The sequence below is a fragment of the Aquarana catesbeiana genome, linkage group LG02 (assembly GCF_042186555.1).
Source record: "Aquarana catesbeiana isolate 2022-GZ linkage group LG02, ASM4218655v1, whole genome shotgun sequence".
Taxonomy (NCBI): domain Eukaryota; kingdom Metazoa; phylum Chordata; class Amphibia; order Anura; family Ranidae; genus Aquarana; species Aquarana catesbeiana.
The window spans coordinates 586385117-586411710 of record NC_133325.1 but is presented as its reverse complement, the minus strand read 5'-3'; the positions used below and the strand labels follow the sequence as shown (position 1 = coordinate 586411710).

At 40.0% G+C, this 26594-nt stretch overlaps 1 protein-coding gene across 1 annotated transcript in view; it reads right to left on the bottom strand.

The window, feature by feature from the left end:
- Positions 1–1514: 1514 nt before the first annotated feature.
- Positions 1515–26594, bottom strand: part of FOXO6 (forkhead box O6) — a 151959-nt gene continuing 126879 nt past the window's right edge. The window contains exon 2 of the mRNA XM_073616223.1: positions 1515–11858. Coding sequence (XP_073472324.1) covers positions 10491–11858 — 1368 coding nt within the window. The 3' untranslated portion in view covers positions 1515–10490. The remainder of the gene's footprint in view (positions 11859–26594) is intronic.

Here is a 26594-nt window from a genome sequence, read left to right as displayed (position 1 = left end):
TACTTTGTAGAACTACCTTTCACTGCAATTACAGCTGCAAGTCTTTTTGGGGATGTCTCTACCAGCTTTGCACATCTAGAGAGTGACATTTTTGCCCATTCTTCTTTGCAAAATAGCTCAAGCTCTGTCTGATTGGATGGAGAGCATCTGAACAGCAATTTTCAAGTCTTGCAGCAGATTGTCAATTGGATTTAGGTCTGGACTTTGACTGGGCCATTCTAACACATGAAGATGCTTTGATCTAAACCATTCCATTGTAGCTCTGGCTGTATGTTTAGATTTGTTGTCCTGCTGGAAGGTGAACCTCTGCCCCAGTCTCAATTTTTTTGCACTCTAATGCCCCGTACACACGGTCGGACATTGATCGGACATTCCAACAACAAAATCCTAGAATTTTTTCCGACGGATGTTGGCTCAAACTTGTCTTGCATACACACGGTCACACAAAGTTGTCGGAAAATCCGATCATTCTGAACACGGTGACGTAAAACAGGTACGTCGGGACTATAAATGGGGCAGTAGCCAATAGCTTTCATCTCTTTATTTATTCTGAGCATGCGTGGCACTTTGTGCATCGGATTTGTGTACAAACAATCGTAAATTCCGACAACGGATTTTGTTGTCGGAAAATTTTATAGCCTGCTCTCAAACTTTGTGTGTCAGAAAATCCGATGGAAAATGTGTGATGGAGCCCACACACGGTCGGAAATTTCCGACAACAAGGTCCTATCACACATTTTCCATCGGAAAATCCGACCGTGTGTACGGGGCACTACAGGTTTTCTTCTAAGATTGTCCTGTATTTGGCTCCATCCATCTTCCCATCAACTCTGACCAGCTTCCCTGTCCCTGCTAAAGAAAAGCATCCCCACAACATGATGCTGCCACCACCATGTTTCACGGTGGGGATGGTGTGTTCAGGGTGATGTGCAGTGTTAGTTTTCAGCCACAGATAGCGTTTTGCTTTTAGGCCAAAAAGTTACAATATTTTGTTTCTCACCCAAGGGGAACTGATCCCTGAAAGCATGGGACAACTGCAGGTTTTTAAATAGATGTGAAGGCGGGACATTGTATTGAGATAGTAACTGACCAAACGAAAAAATGGAAAGGTCTGAGGTAATATTGGAAAGAAATTTAATGTTATATTTAGCCCATATAACAGGGTCTGGGAGTTGAAAGAAATGTGGTAAATTGGTACTGATTTTTTAGTACTAGTCAGACCCTGACTGTAACAATCCTGTGGCAGCCAATATGGGCCAATAGAGATGTAAAGGTAGCAACAAGCTTCCAAATTGCCCATAAATGTACTTTTACTGTATGAACTGCCCAGGATATGGCTGCATTGGCAGTAAAGTAAGAGAATTTTGGACTATGTTGCGGGAACATTTTAGTGGAACCTGTTTTTCTTTTTTTTATTGTTGTATCTTAATAACACAGTACACATGAGGGGCAATACAACTTATGACAGTTCAATCAATATGCAACAGTGAAGGCAAATAAGCACACATAAGACATACAATACTTAAAACAATTTTATTCTTGAAAATATTCTGTACAGTCAGTATACACAGGCTTATGTTACATCTGAAGATTCACACACTACACAACAACACCCAAAAAACATTACAATTGCTTTACACTGCAGTGAGGACAAGGGGGGATCCAGATGGGCAAAGTGAAGCAATGTATAGTGATATTGAGCATCATTACACTGTACCACAAACTGATATTGGGATACTCATAACCATTATACAAAGCAGCTATTTTTCATGATCTAGGTATTCAGAATAGTCATCACACAGGGAACTATGTCCCATAAAGAAAACATTATTGTAACTGTGAGATACTACATGGCATTTCCAGGTGCAGTAAGGCACTTTCGGAGTTAGCCTTGTAGGTTCCCCCCTTACCTGTTAGTCACAATCCTCAAAAATCACCTCCATAGTGGAAGGCATTACCAAAAAGCAACTTTTCAAGTTTATCCCTTTATCTGTTTAATTCCTGTGCCTAAACTATGCTGAATGATACATAAATGTACCTTGTCACAATTGCAAGACCTCCACTATTAGTACAGAGGCCAAAAGAAAAAGAAACAGTCCTTAAAAATTGAGCTTAAAACGTTTTGAGTGTATAGAAAACAAGATACAAATAAAATAAAAATTATTCCGAATATATTTTTCTGTATGTACATGTGTCTGTATATATTAAATTCTGTTTAAGAAATAAAAAAAAAAAATAACAATAAACATGTAAACAATCAATATATATGCAGTAAATCAGAAATCATCATTTATGAGGATTCCAGGGCTAGAATAAAACTTCTGAAAATTAGTCTTTAGGTAGTGTTAAGGATTTTATCATACAGGTTGTTTAGTTTATTATTAGTTGAGTAATTTATTTAATATTTATAATGTATTCTCGTCAATGGAACAAAATTTTTTTTTTTTTAATTAGGGTAAACTTGGTTCCTTGGCTTTTAGAGCATTTGCCTTGTCCTTCTGTTCATGACATTGTAGTCTTAATAAATAATAGCAGGGAAAGGGCTGTGGCAATGCAGCCTTTTAAGAGCATACTATACACATAGAAAACCATAAAAATGTGATGGAACAGTATACATAGAGAAAGCAGGTTGGCTATAACGCCATAACACAATAAATCACACGACATAGATCATTATACTCCTCCATTTCAAGTACAGTAACTCCGCATTGATTCCAAAGCTACATATAGAAAATGGCTTACTGAACTACACGCATTTCAGCTTGATCAGCATCGATATGTACAGTTTGTGACTAACTGGTTGGATGTTTGATGGTAAATGTAATTCCCTAGGTAAGTGCCTCTTGACTTGGATACACAATCTTTCTGGATGGAATTTTGTAAGCCTGGTTACCCTAGCTCATTTCAGCAAGTCTGCAGCCAAGTCAGATATACATTTTTTTTTTTAGCTGGTGTTGTATGGAAGTTTTATTTTTTCTTGGACAAGAAGATCTTCTGCATTTCTGCGTATATCACATAAATTATAAGTCGACAACATTAATATTAAGAGGTGCCCATTTCCTTAAATAAGTAATTTCCCTCTGGATGCATTGTGCTTTAGTCTTCATGGCAGACTACCCTGTATACAAGAGAAATAAAGTTGACCATAGACATGTTGCCCAACTCAGTTGGATTCTCATGCTTATGTGCAAACATACCAGCAGACCACTCTTGAAGGGAAGGTGGGGGATTCACCAAACAGGTTACTTTCTGCAGCAATAAGCTGGTGTTGGAAGGTTCCTTCATTCTTTTCCACTCCCCTAGTTTTATATTGTAATTGCTTAAAGTGTATATAACCCCTATTTTTTTAAAAAGCCTTATAAATGTATATACCATGCACTTGATTCATTTTATGCATACTTTTTAAATTCTATGTATTTTACTTCTTTCAACCTATTGATCCTGCCACTTGCAGTATCTACAGCAACTTCCTTTGTTTGTTTGGGTGGCTCCTAAGCAAAAGCAGGATCGTCGCTGCTTTTGGAAACTGCGCTCACGGCTCGTGCACAAACGGGAGGTGAAAAGGAGCTGCGCTGAGCATGGGACTGTGAATTTGACAGCTAAAAGGCATGTGGTTATATCTAAGTAATCCTCCATAAACAAATGAATTTATTGATGATGGCTTAGTTCTACTTTAAGCACAAAAAATAGGATTTTTGTACTCACTGTAAAGTCCTTTTCTCTGAGTCCACTGAAGGGTACAGCTTGGTAATAAACAACCTAGGTTATACGGCCACCTACAGGAAGAATAGACACTATGTACAGAAAAAAACTGAAGGCCAGCCCTCTTCTGGTTATAACCCTTTCCATCGTATACCTGCTCAGCTGTAGCAAGCAGTCTAAGGCTGGGTTCACACGGCAGCATGCTCCGGCTCACAGCAGGAGTCCGCTGCGTCTCCATTCACAGTTTCATGTCCGATTTCAGCCCGAATTTTTGGTTGAATTCGGAGCTGAAACAGGCCAGAAGACGCACAGTGCACTCAATTCCATAGGTGTGAACCCAGCCTAAAAGTAAGAAAAATAGAATATGAGGGGGCTGTGCCCTTCAATGGACTCCGCGAAAAGGATTTTACTGTGATTAGAAAAATCCAATTTTCTCTAACGTCCATTGAGGGATACAGCTTAGTAATAGGAAACTTAGGGATGTCCAAAAGCATTTCAATCCAAGGGCAGGCCCAAAAACTAACACAGGCAAAACAGCCCAAAAAGAAAAAAAGGACCAAAATCAAAAATGGCCTTTTATAGGATAAGGAGGCACTTGATTTTGCCTGAGCAAACACCTGTCAAATCTATTTAAAATAATGGATTTAAAGCCAGAGAACCTCTTTAAGGACATTCTGGAATAACAATAATGAATTTGTATGCCTAAAATATGGGCTGAAAGGTAAACCCTGACGGCCCTCACCACATCCAGACAATGGTGAAAGATCTCCTTGGGATGAACCGGTGCTGGACACCGGAAAGGTAACACATTATCCTTTTTAAAGACATCAAAGCCAAGAGACCTGTCCTAGCATTCAAGAGTGACTATTCTGCCCTTTCCGCCCCCCCCTCCTTTCATAAAAGCTGTACTATAGATATCATGAATGAAAAATGATCTATGAATGGAAAACAGGCAAATGAATGAAAGGTCTGCAGCCTCTATTCATAGATTATATTTCATTTATAGTGGCTATAGTACAGCTTGTATGAATGGAGGAGGAGGGGGGTGGAAAGGCATAGCTGGCACTCTTGGTATGGCAGGTCCCTTGGCTCTATTAACCCCCAATGCAACGGAAAATGACATTGACAGGATTAGGGAGCATCAGAGGATGGAAGATTTCTACTAAACTCACATTAGCTTTATGTAATGTCCCTTGAGCTGACTATTTACCTAAAGCTTCAGGTGAAATTGAGCCGGTGGAAGGAGTTATATATAGCCTCAAGGTGTATGTCCTTCAGTTTTCTATGTGACTAGCATCTATTTTTCCTGTAGATGGCAATATAATCTTACAATACTTATTACCACGCTGTGCACCACAATGGACAATAAGGAGATCTGCCCAAGAACTGTTCCTGACACTTGACTGACTGATCTGAAGTCTATGGCTGGATTAATGCTCAACAAACATATCTTAACTGCTTTAAACTGACAAAAGCAGAAATCTGTAGGGGTTCTACCAAAATATCCACTTCATTACAGCAATCTAATAAAATAAGCCCTATTTCTTACTAAGGGGAGTTGACGGGTAAAGAGTTTTTAGGGCATGCGACTTTAAGGGGACTTTCACATTGGTTCGCTTTAAAACTGCCATTAAAACACCTATTAATGGAGCGCTTTTGCTGTGCTTTTGCAGCGTTTTTTTAATGGACATGTGACTCAAAAACTGCACCAAAAACGCTTAGCAGGGGCGTTTTTAATGTGGTTGCTATTCATTTCAATATGGGAGTAATGTTTTTTTTTTTAACTCCTCAAACCTGCACCAAAAATGCTTCAAGCAGGATTTTTTACACCACAATAGAAGCGCACTGCCCCAGTATGAACACATACATAGAATGTAAAGGGAAGCATTTTTTCTTGTCAGGTGCTTTTTATAATGCAAAAGCGCTTCAAAAACTCCTCAGTGTGAAAGCAGCCAAGTTTGTAAATGGAGGCAAAATACATATTTTAATTTCATAGCTTTAATATGATGGATTTTGGGGTGTTGTTAATTTGCTGTTATAGGAGAAAGGGGAGAATTTTAAATTAAGGCCAGTTTATAGGTTTGACTATATTTACTTTATGTATGAAAAACAAATAACCAGTAAAATCAATACACTAACTTTTACATGAGATCTATCTGAATTTTCTACATACTTTTCCATAAAAATAAATACATAAGACATACAACTGCACTACCATGAGCTAAAGTTTCAGCACCATACCATTGTGATACTATCTTAATTCTTTTTGGTGTAATTCAAAGTAACCCAGTGTTAACATTGGGTTAACCTGGTGAGCTGGTAAATGAGATGGTGCGGTGTCCTTTTTTTAACTGAATCCCCCAATTTCATACATGAACTGCACATTTCAAAACAGATAACACCATTTTAAAAGTCACTACATTAAACAATGTTTTTTTTTAAAAATGAGCCTTTCCCCAATTTTTTTTGCATCAATAAGCAATAGGGCCTGTGTTAATTGACTTTGGGCTTGTGTTGACAGCATCAGTTCGAGACACTTCTGAGATCATTTAAAATTCATTGACAGGTGCGACGAACCTGGTTCTGACCTGACCTGCTAAGGACCATACAGGACTTGTATGGCAATGTAAAAACCCACCTGGTGCGAACAAATGCACATTGACACAGGCCCTTAGATAGCTGCCCAGGTCACTAAGTAGGAACCTATCATTAAAAAAGCCCTGGACAATTCAGACTGCATGCAGTTCAATCTGTAGTCAACACCACATAACATTGTAACCCTTTAGTAGCACCATTTTGCAAAACACTGTGCATTTTTTTATCAGTAAAAATGACCTTTTATTGTTATGGCAAATAAGGGCGATCTCCCTTGCCGACTTGTGCTCTTTGGAAGAACAAGTGCTTTCAATTTCTTGCAATCCCTTTCCCTTCTTTTGTAGAATATAAGAATAGGAATAAATAGAAAATGTATAAAAAAGGGTACTTTAGTATTACTAAACATTGCTAAATTGTGAAGTCAACTTACGTTCAATGGCGGTTAGGATAAATTTAGGTAAGAGCAACGATTATGGCCTACACATATTTAAATTTAAAGAATAATTGTTGCTCAAGACTATACATAAATGCATTTAAAATGAGACAAAATATAATTTGGAACAACGGGGTCAATAAAAAAATCCTTAGACCTTTTTTAACAACGAAGTGCAAAGAGCCATTACGTGTGATTTCAGCAATAGATTTTTACAATATTTTAGTTTAATAAAAATCTAAACCCAAGAACAAAAAAGGAATACATTGCAGCTTGACAGTCATCAGATATGGAGGTTGCATGTGTTTTATTTTTTCAGGCTAAGAATATTTTTTAGCGAGTATAGAAAATACCTGTTGGTCTTGCTTTGTTCTTGTCACTTCCTGTAAGCGGAAGTAACAGCACAAACAATGTTATCTTCCTTCTTTAAACTGCTAATTTACCCATCCGCACCTTAATGGAGATGAACAAAGGCGGGCATGTTTGAATTCCAGATTGGACAACAACCAATTATCCCTCCATTGATTCGGTGGAGGAGTGAGTACAGCCACCATAAGGCAAGAAGTGTGGATTTGCAGGATTACCAGTTGAAAACAAAGGAAAAAAGCCAGAGAAATGAATGCAGTCACCATATTTAAGATCTGGTAAGCTACAATTTATTTATTTATTTTTTTTGTGTTAGATAAACCTTAAGGAAGTTAGAACCAAAAAACTGACTGGTTGCTATGTGCAACTAACTACACTTTTCTCTTTAAAGACCTTATTATCGCTCAAGTTTCATTTTTATATCATTCATAGTATATGCATATTTTAACTTTATTATTTATTTTAGTAAAATCTTAGGGTACAGTTTTGTCTAATGACCACTAAGAGGTAAATTATCCAAAAGTCTGAGATTTTATAGTTTACTATAATTTTTTTTTGCAAAAAAAAATTTTAAAACACAAGAGGGCTTCGAGGGATTTTATGTATGTAAATTCTCCAGGTTTAGGGATTTTGATATGGGGAAAAGTAATTACTATTCCTGGCAATTCTAACTGTAATCAGTGTTTACTAATAGCAACCTTTGACCATTCTCTAGGGCTTGATTTGTGAAAACCCCAAGAAACATTTGAATGTTACCGTATACCAGACTCTACTTACAATTGAAATATCAATTTTGGTAGGGAAGACCAAGGCTAGGAGGTTTGAAACTAGAATATGTATATAGGGATTTTGTCCACATCAAGCTCATTTTCACTGTTGAACCTGTAGCGGAGAAATAAAAACAGCAAATCTGTCTTTATCATCTTTGCATCTTTCATAAATCAAATCCTCTGAATTTCTATTGAATTTTCAACACCACTTCTCTTGCTTGTCTTGGAGCTTGAGTGTAACATTACTTTTGGGGTGGGTAGCTACTTTAGAGATGTTTAGTCGTGCAACTTGATCTCCCGTGATCGCACAATGTTGCAATTTAATCGTATAGCAGTAAGTATAAGCGATTAATGTCTTCTAAGCTGATGACACCAGCTTAACCTTATTGTGGATTTAATGACTAAATCTCCGATAAGACCCCTCCCAACTGTCCAGCCGCCTTACTATTCAATCCACTAGTTTTTCTCAGTTCTTTAGCAAATAACTGATTGAACACCCTTTGAGGTTTCTCACTCATCTGAAAAGGTGGGTGGAGAATATTGGTCTTTTTTCTTTTTGTTTTTTTTAAATAAAGCATTGTAAAAGGTCAATCTACTCAAAATTGATATGTCTTAATCTGGGGGTTTCTGGGCACTTTCTTTTATCTCCAGGGGACTCTGGTGGGGAATTATCTGTCTGTGGGATCTGAGTTGAGATCTGTTCATCTACCATGACCGTTGTGAGGGGGGCCCATTCTGCTTGTTGAATAGTTTATTATAGAGTATATTATGTATATGTAACACCCCAAGATGGACGATAACATGCATCACTTTATCATGGACAGCAACAGAATAAGATTATATGGCAGAGAAATCTCACCTTTGAATTCATCGAGAGAAATAGGAAGCCAGCAGTTGACTCAGTCTACCAGACTCCACTCATAACCACAATATTACTTTTGCGTGGACTAAAACTTTAAATAAACACTTGCATATTATGAGTCACAGTGTTCAGAGATCATTTTTTTAATGTGTGTGTAACATGCTCCTTTAAAAGATTTGATTGCTGGAATGACTAAAAGAGCTTATAAAATAGGTGAATTGTTTTACCTGTTCCAGTGGTCTCGTGATTCCAATATCACTTGCCAGACAGTACAACGAGTTTGGTGACCTCACTCAACTGGAGTTATGCAAAACAGCTCAGCCACCGACCTTTCCTTTGAAAGCACTGGGCAATGTTATAGACCAATGATACCCCTCTCTTTCTGGCCTTGCAAGAATTTAAAGGAGGCTAACATAAAAAAAAAAAAGTTTTAGGTACTTTAACATTCTAAAAATATATATATGGCTGGAGTTCAACTTTAAAAGTAAGTAATGCTTTATTCTGAAAGAATGACCCCTAAGTAAAAACTAAAACTATCCGTGTTGACGCACAGTTAACAGTATTGGTATTTTTGGATAAAAACTGACAGTTGGCACCTGAATATGTGAATCTGAATTGGGAACATTGTCAGTTCTTATAAAACATATTTTTCAGAATGAGTCCCTTTTACATAAAATGGTATTACCAATCATCTCTGACACTGTTGACAGTTAATATGGCAGTCACATGACCACACAATCTTTGGTTCTTTACATTTATCTACCTCTAGGAACAACCTTCTCATAAGTGCATTTGTCTTTATTGTTTTGTCACACTACTGAAATGTTGAGTCTAAGGCACCCTTAAGATCCAGTTAAAAAATGTTAGTTTATAAAAGTGGTCAGGATCCATGTTATCTTATTAAAAAAGTGATTCTTTCTTTTGTGAATGGTGTGGATGGAAAAGATATAAGCGCAATATCTTACTGAAGTCTTCCCAAATTCTGGTCCTCATTGGCAGCAAAACAGGTCATGTTTTTCAGACTTACAGGGGCCTATAGCAGGTGTATTAAAAGAAAAACTTTTTAAAGGAACTATACTGCCTACTGGATCCATGAGTCTGTGAAGACACCTAAAAAACACGACCTGTCAGATTGGGTATCATTGGCCAATATAATTTGTATCTAAATGCACAGGATTACTTTTGATAAATTTAGAAATAATGTTATCTTTCATTACAAAAAATACATGTAGGATGTCTGTAATTTGATTTTGTGGTAAAACAGTATAATGCTACTGTATTAAACAAGGGAGGGCATCAAAGGTGACTAAATTTGAACCTTGTCGCTCACTTTTTATTTCTAAAACAAAAAAACACCCTAATGATCACTCTCAGACTAAACTTGGGAACATGAACAGCTTTCACCTTTATGAATAGAAAAAAAAACAAACAAAATAAACATACCACACATGTTATCAAACCCTTTGGAAGGACAAAGGCCTTAAAGGCAAATTCTCATAGCTCTTTCCACATTTTATGGGAGGTTCATTTTTAGCTCTGCTATTAAAACTAAATGGGATTTCAACTAACATCCATAATATAGAATATTGAAGCCACAACCTTATCCAACAAGAGACATCCCTAGAAACCTAGGTCTTTCATATTTTGCAGGAAAATTCAACCAAACCAACATTGTATATCAAATAAATATCTAGTTATGCTAAACATCTGTTTGATTGCCTTCAGGAAACAACTTACATTACGACCTGACCCTGGTTACATTTTAACCTTGTACCCAGCTTTGATTTGGCTGTGCTGCAGCAGCCATGTTAAATCCACCTTGTGGTGGTAGAGCAGAGTCAAAATTAAAGTCCATTTCATCATTGTCCATGAAGTCGTTGAGGATAATGGATTCCACATCACACTCTAAAGTACCATTAAACATGTCCAGGTCTAAATCTGGTGGAAATCTGTCTTGGTTGCAAACTTGGGGATGATGGTGGTGGTGATGGTGGTGATGATACACACCTTGGTATGGCCCTTCCAGCACGTTTCCATGCACACTCTGACTACTGAAATAGGAATGATGTGGAACTGAGGACAAGCTGCATGATTCTGAATTTACCAGTCCACTTAAGCTAGCTAAGGCACTGTTATTAACAGAGCAGTGATGATTTAGAGTGGATGGGTGGTACAAATTGTGGCTCTTTATTAAACTGGTAGAGTAGGGTATGGACCCTGAGTCACAGTTGTTTAGCATGCCTGTGTTCTGCCTGTGATTGCGTTGTGGTCCCATTGTAGAAGCTAAACCTGGATCAGTCTGCGAAATGGCTTCTTTATGTCCATAGGACATTGATGTGAGAAGATCCTGGAGGGAAGAATTCCTGTAGGTGCTTCCAGGTGAGAAAGTAGCTTGTTTGTTCTCTTGGATTGTCTGCATTGGTAATCTTCTCATCATGCCCATTGTTGGCTGACTGTATATGGTGCCGCAAAATGCATTTGACGTGTTGCTTAACGGTGGGCACTTGGAGGTGAAGGAGAACCCAGGGCTCCGTTGGCGCAAGGAAGTAGCAGAGTTTACACTGTAACCATCCTGCAACTCGTCTAATAAATGATCTGAAAGCCCCTCACCCAGACCAATAGAACCACTCATTTCTGCAAGCCTTGGCATTTCAACTGAACAATGGGCACTGGGCGACAAAGCACTAGATGGGCTTGGATACATAAGAGGCGATGAGGGTGTCACCTCATCATCCTCTAGTTCATCGGGCTCATCATTACCCAAGATAGGTGAAAGTCTTCCACTCATGTTTCCTGCCACAGGATTGGCTCGATTATGGAACTCTGCCCATACCTCAAAATCATCACTTGTATGAGAAGCTGGGCTTTCAGACCATTTTGCTTGTTGGGAAGCAGGACTGCCTTCTGTCTGCTCTGGTGCAGTTTGTGCTTGCTGCTTCTTCTTTCCAGCTTTGCCTTTTATTCTTAGAAATTTTCCATTTGCACTGTCCATTGATGCTGCTCTCCTACGTGGAGTTTTTCCAGTCTTTCCACCTTCGGGATTTAGCATCCACCAAGAACTTTTTCCAGTTCCCTCATTCTGAACACGGATGAAACGTGTGTGTAGGGAAAGGTTATGTCTGATGGAATTCTAAAAAGAAAGATAAAGAAAAAATGTGTGATCAGAATCAGCAAAATTATAACATTTAACAATGCAAATGTATATGGTAGGCAAAAAACAATTCAAAGATTTTTACTCCTGATATGTTTAGCCTAGATAATGTGTTTCAAACGATTTTCTATTTTCTCTAAACAAAGCTAAACAGAATGTACCTAAATGCAGTGTGAATACATACCAAAATCATGCATTTATATGTGTTGAGAAATGCCCTATAAACGCTTATAAATGCATGTATGTTACTGTCAGTGTGAAAAAGGTCTAATTAATTTTTAACGTATCTATCTATCTATCTATCTATCTATCTATCTATCTATCTATCTATCTATCTATATATATGTAAAATAAGAAAAGACAAAAATCTGTATTTGTGTTCAATAGATGCCCCAAGTTTTGTGTCTTTTGTACAGCAAGTACAGAAAAAATACCTGCTGATCCTGCCAAAAATGTATTGTACTCCTAACTTACTGTGCACTCGGTTTATGCAAGCACAAGCAGTGTTATCAGCCCTGCCTTATTCATCTCTGAACTACAGAACACCTCCTCCTAGGTTATGGAGATCAGGAGCGAAGGGGGTACATGCAGCCTAGGCTTCTCCTTACAATGAGTGAGTGTTGTCACTTTAGAACAAAAAGTGTGTTACAGGCTGAATCACAAGTTGAAAATAAAGAAAAAAAGCCCAAAAATATCAAATGAATGCAGCCACATCTGAGTTCCCCATAATCCCTACTTCCATTTCCTATCCATTATCTATAATACTTAGCACCCAAACACGAAAGGTAGACCAGCACAAGATTTAATAACAAACAGCTAGGACATAGGAATAAGTACTTTTTATTGAATAAGGACATAATTGAAGGGAGGGATCCAGATTCAGTTCAAATCTTTCTCTGCATACCTTTCACCAAAAATTGTTGCAATTACGACATGTAATACGAGATAAGCACAGTGTGGTGCTGCTTCTCATTTTACTGTCCAGTCACAAGGCACTTGTACGTGAAAGTGAAACTGCAGGAAAGGTAGATCAGGTCTCGTCTCCTGCCAGGCAGGACTATGCTGCAGCCATTAGTAAAAGAGTCTCAATATTTTTTGGGATAGTAGATTGAATTTTATTATAAAGAATGAAGGCAAAGTGAGAAGTGAAGGACTAACATTTCAATGCTTACTCTTTGATGTGGGTGAATGAATTAGTATCCACCCATAAATGAATCACCAATTTGTGTGAATATAACTTTTAAATTACCTTTGTTTGGGGTTAATATAATTTAGATAGCAATGTCATTTGAATCAAAGCTATTGTTTCTAGTTTTTAGGGACTCGTTAATGACTGGAATGGTACCACTGGATTGGCGTAGAGCCAATGTGGTGCCTATATTTAAAAAGGGATGAAAGTCTTTACCAAGTAACTATAGACTTGTTACTTTAACTTCTATAGTCGGGAAGATACTGGAGAGTTTAATAAAAGACCACATAGAGTTGTTGTTGGAAAAAAATATTTTAAGTAACAGACAGCATGGATTCATGAAAAACAGAAGTTGTCAAACAAATCTGATTTCTTTTTATGAAGAGGTAAGTAAAACCTTGGACAGAGGGGTGGCTGTGGACGTATATTTGGATTGTGCAAAAGTGTTTGACACAGTTCCCCACACACGGCTCATGTGTAAGGTAAAGTCTACAGACTTGGAAAGATCAGTTTCTAAATGGATAGAAAACTGGCTAAAAGACCGAATACAGAGAGTAGTGGTTAATGATTCTTACTCTGAATGGTCTAAGGTTATAAGTGGTGTACCTTAAGGTTCAGTGTTGGGACTCTTACTTTTTAATATCTTTATAAATGATATAGGATCTGGGATTAAAAGTACCATTTCAGGCTTTGCAGATGACACCAAGCTATGCAGTGGAATAACGTCCTTACAGAATGTCTCCAACTTACAAGTTGACATCAATGCACTGTTTATTTGGGCTACTATGTGGCAAATGTGGTTTAATGTTGATAAATGTAAAGTTATGCACATGGGGCTAAGAATATGCATGCATCATACATACTGGGAGGAGAACATCTGGAGGAATCAAAGGTGGAGAACGATCTGGGTGTTCTAGTAAATCATAGGCTTAATAATAGCATGCAATGCCAAGCTGCGGTCTCCAAAGCGAACAAAGTCCTTTCTTGTATTAAGAGAGGTATGGACCCCAGAGAGAGAGATATCACTTTACCCCTGTACAAATCATTAATAAGACCTCATCTGGAATATGCAGTTCAGTTTTGGGCACCAGTTCACAAAAAAGATACTGGGTAACTGGAGAAAGTGCAGAGAAGGTCAACCAAACTGATGAGAGGCATGGAGGAGCTCAGCTATGAGGAAAGATTAGAGGAACTGAATTTATTCTCTCTAGAGAAGAGAAGACTAAGGGGGGATATTATGTATAAATACATAAGTGGTCCATATTGTGAACGTGTAGAGTTATTCACTTTAAGGTCATCACAGAGGAAAAGGGGGCACTTTGTATGTCTAGAGCAGGGATCTCCAAACTAGGGCCCTCCAGCTCTTGCGGAACTAAACGCCCCATGAGGCATTGTAAAATACTGACATTCACAGACATGACTAGGCATGATGGGAATTGTAATTTCTGAACAACAGGAGAGGCCATAGTTTGGCGACCCCTGGTCTAGAGGAAAAGAGATTTACTCTCCAAATACGGAAAGGTTTCTTCACAGTAAGAGCTGTGAAAATGTGGAATAGACACCCTCAAGAGCTGGTTCTGGCCAGCTCAGTAGATTGCTTTAAAAAAGGTCTGGATTCTTTCCTAAATGTACATAATAGAACTGGATACTATTATTTATAGGTAAAATTGATCCAGGAAATATCCGATTGCCTCTGGGGAGATCAGAAATGAATTTTTCCCCTGCTGGAGCAAATCATGCTTTGCTGGGTTTTTTTTGCCTTTCTCTGGATCAACTGTGAGTATAGGATTGTGTATACAGTATACTGTAGGGTGGTATATTTTCCCTTATATTGGTTGAACTGGATGAACTTGTGTCTTTTTTTCAACCAGACTAACTATGTAACTATGTATCTAAACCCAAAACCAAAAAATAATTTCATGAAGTTTACTAGCCTTAGATTTAGTGGCTGTATTGTTTTTCTTTTTAGGCTTCCTTTTTTTTTTTACCTGGTAATCCAGCCAGTAACACACTGTGTCTTGAGTGGCTACACTTCTTCCCTGTATCTATGGAGGAACTGCGTAACCACCATTGTCAACCTTGAGAGGGTAGCCTTAGATTAACTAGTAGATTTAGATAAACCTTACATAAGTGACTAACAAAATAAAGCCAAACTTCAGCTAACATTTTTTTGTAAAGCAGAACTAATTTCTCCTATCCACAGCAAAGGAAACTGCCATTTTAACCTTTGTTTGATCCGTAGATGCCATGGTGCTGCATGTGTGATCAGTTAAGACACCGTCTATTTGATGGCTTGATGGTTCAGTTGAGAGCCTCAACCACCTAACTGCCACTTTTGCTGGACAGCTTGGTCTGTTAAAGGAGTTGAAAAATAAAAGACTCAGTGGCCAGGTAACCAGGTGATAAAACCATTTGGGGAACACAGAAAAATGATGACTGCTGTGGTAATGCTAGTGACAGACTGCATCATATATATATCATTTTTGATTTTGACCATAGCTCCACTTTAATTGCGTTCAATAAAATCTGAACATTTATATAATGTTTAATATAATTATACAGGCTTACTTTTTTACATTTCACTTTACTTACTTTGCTTATGCTTGACATTTGAACTTGAGTGTCCGAGGTCATCCAAAATTTGAGAGAAGCTACTGGCCTAGTCAACTGCACAACCTCACAGTCAGAAGAAAGCAGGTAAGCAATTCGACAGGCCAGCACCTGTCAGACTTTAGGTGACCTCTGTCACTCTGATTGCCTCAACAGCAGTGGCTATCATATATCTTTTTAAGCTTTCCTTCAAAAATGCAGTAACTCATAGTACCAGCCAAAAATCGAAAATAAATCACATCCAGTCTAAGATGAATTTGTACGCGAACATAGGTTGATAATGTACAATTTAAAAAAAGGGGTAGTGGGGGGGGCTGTTATCTTAACATAAACCAAAGCTGCAGCCTTAGCTTTTCAGTAGGGTAATAGTTGTACAGTGATTAACCCTTCTGAATGTATCAAATGAATAAGAGAGAAAAAAGGAAAGAGGGAGAAAGGAGAAATGACTCCACTGCAAACTCACTCATCCATGTCTTTATGGACCTTGCTTTGTGCAATGGTGCGCAGTCATGTTGGAACAGAAGCGACCATCCCCAAACTGTTCCCACATAGTTGGGAGCATGTAATTGTCCAAAATGTCTTGGTATGCTGACGCCTTAAGCGTTCTCTTCACTGGAACTAAGGGGCCAAGTCTAACCCCTGAAAAAGAACCCCACACCACATTTCCCCCTCCACCAAATAATTAGGACCATGGAACAAAGCAAGGTCCAAAAAGACACGGATGGGCGAGGTTGGGTTGGAGGAACTGACCTCAACCCGATGGAACACCTTTAGAATAAATTTGAGCGGAAACTGCAAGCCAGGCCTTCTCGTCCACATCAGTGCCTGACCTTACAAATGCACTTCTGGAAGAATGGTCAAACATTCCCATAGACACTCCTAAACCTTGTGGACAGCCTTCCCAGAAGAGTTGAAGCTGTTATAGCTGCAAAGGGTGGGCCAACTCAATATTGAACCCTATGGACTAAGACTGGGATGCCATTAAAGTTCATGTGCGTGTAAAGGCAGGTGTCCCGATACTTTTGGTAATATAGTTGTATTTCGGGGTTTGAAAGCTTGCTGCTCAGAATTCAGATTGTTGAAGGAACAAAGGCCATGGTGTGATTAACTGCTAAGAGGGGGCCAATGGCACATTTGTTTTTCTTTTGTTAAGGCACAGGATGTTATAGGCACATGCTATTACCACAAGTTGCTTGCCAAAGCTGTTACCTGTATTGTGGTTAGCACATCTGCCTTTCAGTATTAGGGTACTCGGTTTGAATCAAAACCTGGACACTGCCTGCTCGGAGTCTGCATATTCTCCCTTGCGTGCGTGGGTTTCCTTTCCTCCGTGTACTCCTTTTTCCTCCCACACTTCAGACATGCTGCTAGGTTAATTGGCTCCTGTCAAAACTGACCCTAATATGCACATGAGCTTGGGATCTTAGACTGTAAGCTCCTTGAGGGACTAATGTGAATGTGTGGTATCTAAAGCACTGTGTAAATTGTCGCTGCTATATACATGCTTGTAATAATAATATCACATAAACTTATCCAGATCTGGAGGGTTGTAAATGGTGGATATCTACGTAGTACAACTGCTAGGTGCATTTACATTGTCCCATTTGCCCTGCAAAGACACCAGTGATGATACGGAACTGGAGTCTAGACTTATGGCATATGTAATGTTTTTTTTTCCCCAGCTGTTACAATTAGAAGATCTAACAGCATTTTATAAGTAACAGTAACCTCCATAGTGAAAAGACCGTGCAAACGGATTCAATTTGTGCTAGGAAGACCAGCTTCCTTTTTCCGAAAGAAGCTCACTTGGAGAATTATTGGAGATCTTCAGCATGGTCATGCTTCAGTTGTGAGTTAGATACATGACAAATCGCCTAAACTGTTCGCCTAAAATAGAAGCTCATAAGATTGTGTAACCATGCATGATAGCATGGAAGGTTTCCTGCAATGCCAAGACACTAACCGAAATGAAGATTTCTCGGCCACATGCACACTAGGTGTTCTTTGAACAAAGAGACCCTGCCAGACTGATGACCAAATCAGTTTCTTGACAGGATGGGAAATCAAGCAGCCCAATAATAGCATGCAATGCCAAGCTGCGGTCTCCAAAGCGAACAAAGTCCTTTCTTGTATTAAGAGAGGTATGGACCCCAGAGAGAGAGATATCACTTTACCCCTGTACAAATCATTAATAAGACCTCATCTGGAATATGCAGTTCAGTTTTGGGCACCAGTGCACAAAAAAGATACTGGGTAACTGGAGAAAGTGCAGAGAAGGTCAACCAAACTGATGAGAGGCATGGAGGAGCTCAGCTATGAGGAAAGATTAGAGGAACTGAATTTATTCTCTCTAGAGAAGAGAAGACTAAGGGGGGATATTATGTATAAATACATAAGTGGTCCATATTGTGAACGTGTAGAGTTATTCACTTTAAGGTCATCACAGAGGAAAAGGGGGCACTTTGTATGTCTAGAGCAGGGATCTCCAAACTAGGGCCCTCCAGCTCTTGCGGAACTAAACGCCCCATGAGGTAAATTGTCGCTGCTATATACATGCTTGTAATAATAATATCACATAAACTTATCCAGATCTGGAGGGTTGTAAATGGTGGATATCTACGTAGTACAACTGCTAGGTGCATTTACATTGTCCCATTTGCCCTGCAAAGACACCAGTGATGATACGGAACTGGAGTCTAGACTTATGGCATATGTAATGTTTTTTTTTCCCCAGCTGTTACAATTAGAAGATCTAACAGCATTTTATAAGTAACAGTAACCTCCATAGTGAAAAGACCGTGCAAACGGATTCAATTTGTGCTAGGAAGACCAGCTTCCTTTTTCCGAAAGAAGCTCACTTGGAGAATTATTGGAGATCTTCAGCATGGTCATGCTTCAGTTGTGAGTTAGATACATGACAAATCGCCTAAACTGTTTGCCTAAAATAGAAGCTCATAAGATTGTGTAACCATGCATGATAGCATGGAAGGTTTCCTGCAATGCCAAGACACTAACCGAAATGAAGATTTCTCGGCCACATGCACACTAGGTGTTCTTTGAACAAAGAGACCCTGCCAGACTGATGACCAAATCAGTTTCTTGACAGGATGGGAAATCAAGCAGCCCAACAAAAAATATGCCGGGACCTAGATGGGGAGAAACAGGGTCCAGAGACAGATAGTAAATCTGTGATCCCAGCGCAATCTCACATGAGTGTCAAGTAAACAAACAAACAAAAAAAAAAAAGGAAGCCATGAAAGGAGTAGGGAATGTATACAACTTACACAAAGTTAAAAAAAAATAAAATCCAGGACCCAATAAGGCAAAGCCATAAATGAGTAGAGTACGTTAAGGCCCCTTTCACACTGGGGCAAGGGCGGAGTCAGCGGTAAAAGGGCACTATTTTTAGCGCCGCTTTACCATTGTTTTAGCGGCAGTATGCGGCCGCTAGCGGGGGGGTTGTACCCCCTGCTAGCAGCCGAGAAAGAGTTAAAACCGCTGCCGCTATCGCCTGATGCCTGGGAACTGCATGTCCCGGGCGCCGGGCAGGTGTTTTTTTTTTTTACATTTAGCCCTGATGCGTGCAAGCAGCAGGGTTTACTTTATTTGCCCCTTAACAGAGCGGACACCGGAGCTTGATTTGGCTGCTCAGCATGCGCTTGTACTGATCACCCAAGTGCTTCCGTGTGCGAGGAAAATCTGAAGGAATAAAGTTTTTTTTTCTTTTCTCACTGGGGCTGGCGCCTTTTTTACTTGCTCAGCAGATGCGCTTCTGCCGAGTGTTAAGAGACTCCGACACGCCCTTTTCCTGACGAGCACCCAATCAGTGCTTGTCACACTGCAAGGTCTCTCCCCTCCCTTCCAGTCCCCGGGTGCAGTGCTGGAGACAGGGATGGAGGTAAGTAGGAGTTAAACAGCGCAATGTTAAAATAAAGCATAAAGCCTCTTTCATTTTTAAGAGCCCCGGACATTCCTAAAAGCACCTCTGTCTAATAAAAAAACATCAACCCTTCATATTTTCCATCTTGGTAATGCCATTTCAAGGTTTAAAGGGACAGACATCCATTAAAAATCCCTAGTGATAAAACTGTCTCATTCAGTAGTATTATTATTAAAATTATAAAATAAAAGCCATAAATTACGTTTAAGTAAATTATGGCTTTTTATGTAAAAATTAGACCTTATTTAACCCCTTCCCACCCACACTATAGCCAAAAGACGACTACAGAACAGGCTTAAAATTCCGGGAGGGCATCCATGGAGTGGCGATCACAGATCAGGGCAAAGGGCCAATGACAGTGGCCCTTTACCACGTGATCAGCTGTCAGCCAATGACAGCTGATCACACGATGTAAACAGAAGCCGCTTACCGGCTTTTTTTCTCCTCACGCTGACAGTGTGAGGAGAAAAGAAGAAAGCTGATAGCTGGCTTCGGTTAAAGGGACATTGCTCCGAACATTGCCCACCAGTGCTGATAATCAGTGCCCAGTGCTGCTAATCAGTGCTACCTATCAGTGCCCATCAGTACTGCTAATCAGTGCCCACCAGTGCCACCTATCAACGCCCATCAGTGCTGCCAATCAGTGCCCATCATCAGTGTTACTTATCAGTAGATTAATAACCATTTAGATCTGACGAAGAAGCGGATGCTTTGAAATGTTATCTCCATGTTCTGATATAATTTCCGATGCGACTCCGAGTGTGTTCCATGCTGGTTTTGAGACGACGTGACGGATGTCCAGCCGGTTGTTCCTCTCCTCTCGTGTTAACATCTACACACCACCATCCAATGGGGACACGCTGAGTGACCACAGTATTATACTGTTATATGCCTATTGATCTTTATATAAGTATGAGTAACCATTTGGCTGATTTTTATTAAATAAACTATTCGTTGCATTTTCTGTTTCACTTTGTTTTTGGTGCACCTTGCTTTTCATATGCAAATTTCATATGGGTACAGTGTTGCATGACCGCACAATTGTCACTCAAAGTGTGACAGCGATGAAAGCTAAAAATTGGCCTGGGCAGGAAGGGGGCAAAAGTATTTTTTATCAGGACATTTAGATTGTCATGAGGGACAAGTAGATTGGGACTCCGATTAAGTTCCTTAGACAAGTATTTTTTTAATTTAATTTCCACACCCCTGTAAAAGGTATACCAGGGTGAAAGAACCATAAACTGTTATATCCTTCCTTTAATCTAACCTTCTGTCCATCCCTTCCAAAGGGCCTAGACAAGTAACAACGTTGTTATAGCTGATATTTGCTATTTGCAGTCTCCTGAAAGAGGCAAGGGTGCAACTATTCTCTGCTATGACATAATTTAAGACAATATAGCTCCTGCCTACACCAAAGGTATGAAAAGTGAAGCATAAGGTATACCCTGACAGCGTATACTGTCTCTAGCAAGGCTGTTACTTTATACGCTTGGATTTAGACATTCAGCTGGCCATATGCCAGTAGAACTTTATTTGAACGTTTGTATTCTGAAAAATGGTTCATAAGAACATTTGATCTTGTCTTTAAAGCGGAGTTCCACCCAAAAGTGGAACTTCCGCTTTAAGCACTCCTCGCCCCCTTACATGTCACATTTGGCATGTGATTTTTTTGGAGGGGGGGGGTGGGTGCCTAGTTTTGAGTGGGACTTCCTGTCCCACTTCCTACTTCCGCCTATGGGCCACCTAGGCGACTCCTCCTCTCCCCCCTAGGCAGCCCCTCCCTCTCGGCAATCTTCTGGGACACGTCACAGATTGCCTGTCCACTGGGAGAGCGCAGCATGACTCGCGCATGCACAGTGCGCACCCGGCTGTGAAGCCGCAAGCTGTCACGACCAGGTGCCCGCAATTTCAATGGAGGTGCCGCGGAAAGTAGGGGGAGAGGAACGAGGCTCCGTGCGGCCGCATTGCTGTATCCTGGGACAGGTGAGTGTCTGTTTATTAAAAGTTAGCAGCTACACTTTTTGTAGCTGCTGACTTTTAATAAATGAAAAAAAGCCTGGAACTCCGCTTTAAGTCAACTAATTTACTTAGAATGTGCCCCTTTCACACAAATTGACCAATCAGGTCTGCCTGACAGCTTTTTAGGTGTAACTCATTGGAAGCTTAATGCAGTTTAATGGGGAGGTGAATGTAAACAGATGTGTGTCTGTTTACATCCGCCTACCTCCGTGTCTTTCCAGGTACAGGCAGCATCCTTTAACATTTTTCCGAACCTAAAATGTGAAAGATTGAAAATGGACACAAATTCATTTCCATACAGCAGACTATAGATCCAACACAGGTCCACCACACTCCACTGTCAAAATGTGGACAAAAAACTGAACAGGCATGGGTGTCACAAAACTGTCATCTGTACTATTCTTCTTCAATTTAGCAGAGGATCTGCACATGGATCCCTTGCTGAACAGAGCAAACCACCACTGTGTGAAAGAACCCTTAAAAAGTAGTCCATACCCACTTCCTAAAGACACGTTAAAGTGTTACTAAACCCACAACAGTAAAATCAGTCTGTATATGCAGTAAAGCATGCTTGTTATACTCACTGTGGAACCTAAGGAGTTAACCCTCCGCATTTTGTAAAAAGGCTGTTTAATCCTGTCTTCTCTGATCCTCCCCTTCTTCCACTGTCCTCTAACTATCTCCCGATAAGACAGAGCCTTTGGAGTCACCCTGCACATGCTCAATTTGGTGTGTATTGCTAGAGTTTTTCTTTCTTTCTTGGGAGAGTGCATGTGATCAGCACAGGGCCAATCAGCACTGTCCAGACAGAGGATCAGGGGTCCTGCAGACTCATAGGGCAGTCAGAGTAGAATGAAAACTCCTCCTACAAGCTTTAACCAGACACCAAGTCACAAGACTGCTATATACTGCTGATGAGAAAAGGTATTTAGCAGTTTTAATTTACTAAAATAATTGCTTTTCCAATATTTATGTACTGTGGGAGACTAGATATAGTGAATGCAGGTTCCTGGATTTAGTAACACTTTAAAGTAGGACTTTTCCCAAATGAAAACCACATTCACGGTGTGAATTTTGTTCGCTCAAGAAAAAAATGTCATCCTGCTCCTTCAAATTTTTTCGTCACCATGGTCGAAAACGATAGTCAGTTTGAGCCTGATAGAAAATTGAACAAACGTTTCAAAAACAAACATTTTGAAATAAAATTCTACTGGTGTATGGCCAGCTTTAGTTGAGTTTAAAGGAGACCTGTACAAAGAGGAACACACAGATTGCCTTTGCTGACCTCCATCTGAAAAAGTTAGTTTGCTTGGCTCTCTCTGGATTCAATTCTTTAGGAGCCCTTTCACCCTGAGGCAGTTTTCAGGCTTTTTAGCACTAGAAATAACGCCTGTAAAGCGCCTGAAAACTGCCTCCCATGCCGCCATAGCGTGGAAGCGTGTGGGGCGCTTGCGGGACTTTAAAAGCGTTTCAGATGCGCCGCAACATGGGCATTTTTAACCCCTTCTTTGGGGTTAAAAGTGCCCCGCTAGCGGCAGAAAAGTGCTGCTTAAACAGCGGTAAAGCGCCGGTAAAACAAGCAGCACTTTACCGCTAGCACACGGGCGGCCCCAGTGTGAAAGGGGTCTAAGACACTAACCTGGAACAAGCTTGCAATTCAGAAATGTCAGAGAGAAGTCAGGACTCTTGATCTGCAAACTGTTAGAGCCCTTTTACACTGAGGCAGTTTGCAAGGTTTTAGCACTAGAAATAGCGTCTGGAAACTGCCTCCCATGCCGCCAGAGTGTGAAAGTCCTGCAAGCAGCATCTTTGGGGCGGTTTCTATATACAGCGCTCCCAAAACGCTTCCAAAGTGCCTGAAAAGCACTTTGGAAGCGCCGCAACACGGGCGTTTTTAACCCCTTCCTTCTGGTTAAAAGCGCCCTGCTGCAGCTGAAAAGCGGCACTTAAACGGTGGTAAAGCACCGCTTAAACGAGCGGCTCTTTACCGGTACGGCACGGGTGGCCCCAGTGTGAAAAGGGTCTTAGAAACTACTGAACACTGGAACTGCACGGCAGCTAGGGACAAGAATTTTAGTAGGAGAGGTCAATAAGTCAAGCCAGATTCAGATTTTTGGGATTTTTTTATCCTTCCCTGATTTAAACACAGGAAGCAAGAAACCTCTATACAGTACCTCTAAGGCTCGGTTCACACTGGTGCGATATGAGATCCCTGCAAATCCACCGCTGGTTCCCGCATTACACTTGACTCGCAATGCAGTTCGCACTGCCATATGCAAACTACTGGGAGTGTCAATAGAAAGTTAACGACACCCCCAAATCAGTTCGCATATCGCAGTGCGAACTGTCAATTTCGGACAGGAATTGTATTGCATGGGTGTAGACACCCATGCGATTCGATTCTGGTGCGGACCAAAAAATGGGTCCTGTACGAGTTTGGTCCGAATGCGATGTGAATTCAGCCATACGCTCTGTATGGCTGAATTTGCATCGCACAGACATCACATGTGATGTGCACTGCAGTGTGGTGCGAATCACATGCGATATCACACAGCGCACCAGTGTGAACCGGGACTAAGTATATTATTATTATTATTATGAGTATACAGGATTGATATAGCGGCAACAGTTTACGCAGCACTTTACAATATAAAAAGGGAGACAGTACAGTTACAATACAAAAAAAAATACAAGAGGGTTAGGAGGGGACTGCTCATAAGAGCTTACAATCTAAGAGGGTGTATAAAGCTGCTAATTTAGTTATTAAATTCTATATAATAGTGTTGTCCATACAAATAAAAATTCCTGCAGATAAAAACATAACTGCATACATATTTCCATCCACTCACATCAATGCAATATCTTTTTTTTTTTCTTTGTCATGAACTTTGATTTCATTCCTTCCCTTTTGTCGAATTATTAGCGGCTGCGTTCTTATCAGCAAAATTCCCATCCCCCCAGCTCAACATGCTCTGTCTTTTCTGTCTAGCTCTCTGGAGATGGTTAGAATTTGGAAGTAGACTGCTTTCACATACATAGCATAGACATACAAAGCTGCTGTATGCAGGGACAAGGTTTCTACCTCCAAGAATTTATATTTTTCGCCAAGGTGCCAAAAGGGGCATAAACAATTGCCCACGGTTTAAAGATCAACGCTATTTTATTTCTCTTAAAACAGTCCCTTTACTTAATGAATCTGTCACATTTCTTGTTTTATCCCCCTGCCTCGTGGCAGTATAGTATCTATGGTCTACGTTTTACTGCTTGGGATCATTCGATCGATTCACTTTCACTTAGAAAGAACGAAAATACAGAGGCTTAAAGGGAAACTCTGCCTTTAAAAAAAAAAAAAATCAGTAAATAATAACACGTTATGTTTGCATGTTTTTTTTTTTAAGTGATTGTGCTAACGGATAAAAATTAGTTCCCAGCAGCTGTCAGATTTGCAGTCAATGAGGAGTAAGCACATAAGTACATAGGGTTTAAATTTTATAAAATGTTATATAATCTGTAGCTTGGTGAAACTGCATACTTTTTATGCAAATCTCCAGCATTTCATTATGCTAAAGGTCTCCCTGCAAACCACTATTTTAGAGTGATGTATTCAGCAGTTTGGGACAAAATCTGCACACCCCAGTTACAAGGCGTTGTATCAATCTTCAGTTACTAAACAGGTTGCTTGATGTCCACTAGGTGGTGGTATTAGCATCTGGTCCTGTCGCACTGCAATTACCATATTCTTCTTAGTCTTGCCTCTGTCTTTTCCTTTGATGTTCTACATATCTTCTTCTATTTACCCGTCTCCAGAGTATCCTCACTGTACTAACTCCTCTACAACATTCTTTATGTCGTTCACATTTTAGGAGTCTAAAGTATCTTCTAACTCCAACGCCTACTTCAATACTGTCACAGAATGCCACCAAAGTGACAATTTGCCTTGTTTTCTCACAGTGGATCACTGAAGCAGGGGTTATAGTCTGCTAGTTTACTCAGGAGTGGGTTTCTAATTTGCACAGGTGACATCTATAGTGGAATAACTCTAAATAAAGTGGAATGGCCTTCCCTGGATTTTTATCTACAATAACGTCTTTTGACTTTATGAACGGATCAATACTTTTCAGCATGATCATTTCGGTGCCAGATTTTTAGGTCTATAAGGTTGGGAGCATTGCAGTATGGCACAAAGAATTTTCATTTAACATCAGCATTTTTATCTATCCAATTATAATTGTGATTACGGGTTTTGTTACCAAGTAGGTTTAGGATTATGAAGTTGGGTTGAGGGTGAGAGCAGTCTTCCTCAACCTTTTTTTAACCTTGAGGAACCCTTGAAATAATTATCGGGTCTTGGGGAACCTCTCCTTATACCTACAGTTCATTGTACACTAGCGTGATCAATAAATGAAAAAAGTTTTAAATTTAAGAAAAAAGTAATGTAGCGTGACTAGCCTATTTGACACCCAGGGCATATCATTTAGTTATTAACCCCCTACAAAATAATAATATTTTGAAGTGAGTAACAACTTCAGAAAAAAAAGACAGTAAAAATTGTAGCGTCCTATAACAAGTGACCTCTTTCGGCTAGCGGCCGAAAAAAGGGTAAAAAGTGGCCGCAAAGTGCCGCTGCCAAAGCGCTTTGCAGATGCTCCGGCAGCGCTGCCCATTGATTTCAATGGCAGGGGCGATTTAGGAGCAGTGTATTTTTAGCCCAAAAGCGCATTAAAAACTCCCCAGTGTGAAAGTAGCCTAAAAGTGATTGTAAGGGTTCATTTTTCTTTAAAAAATATAACAAACATGTCATACTTGCTCTGTGCAAGGGTTTTGCACAGAGCGGCCCCGATCCTCCTTTTCTGGGGTCCCCTGGCGGTGCTCATGGCTCCTCCTCTTCAGCGAGTGCCCCCACTGAGAGACGATTTCCATTGGGGCACCTGTGCGGGCAGCCTCCCAAGTCCTGCTG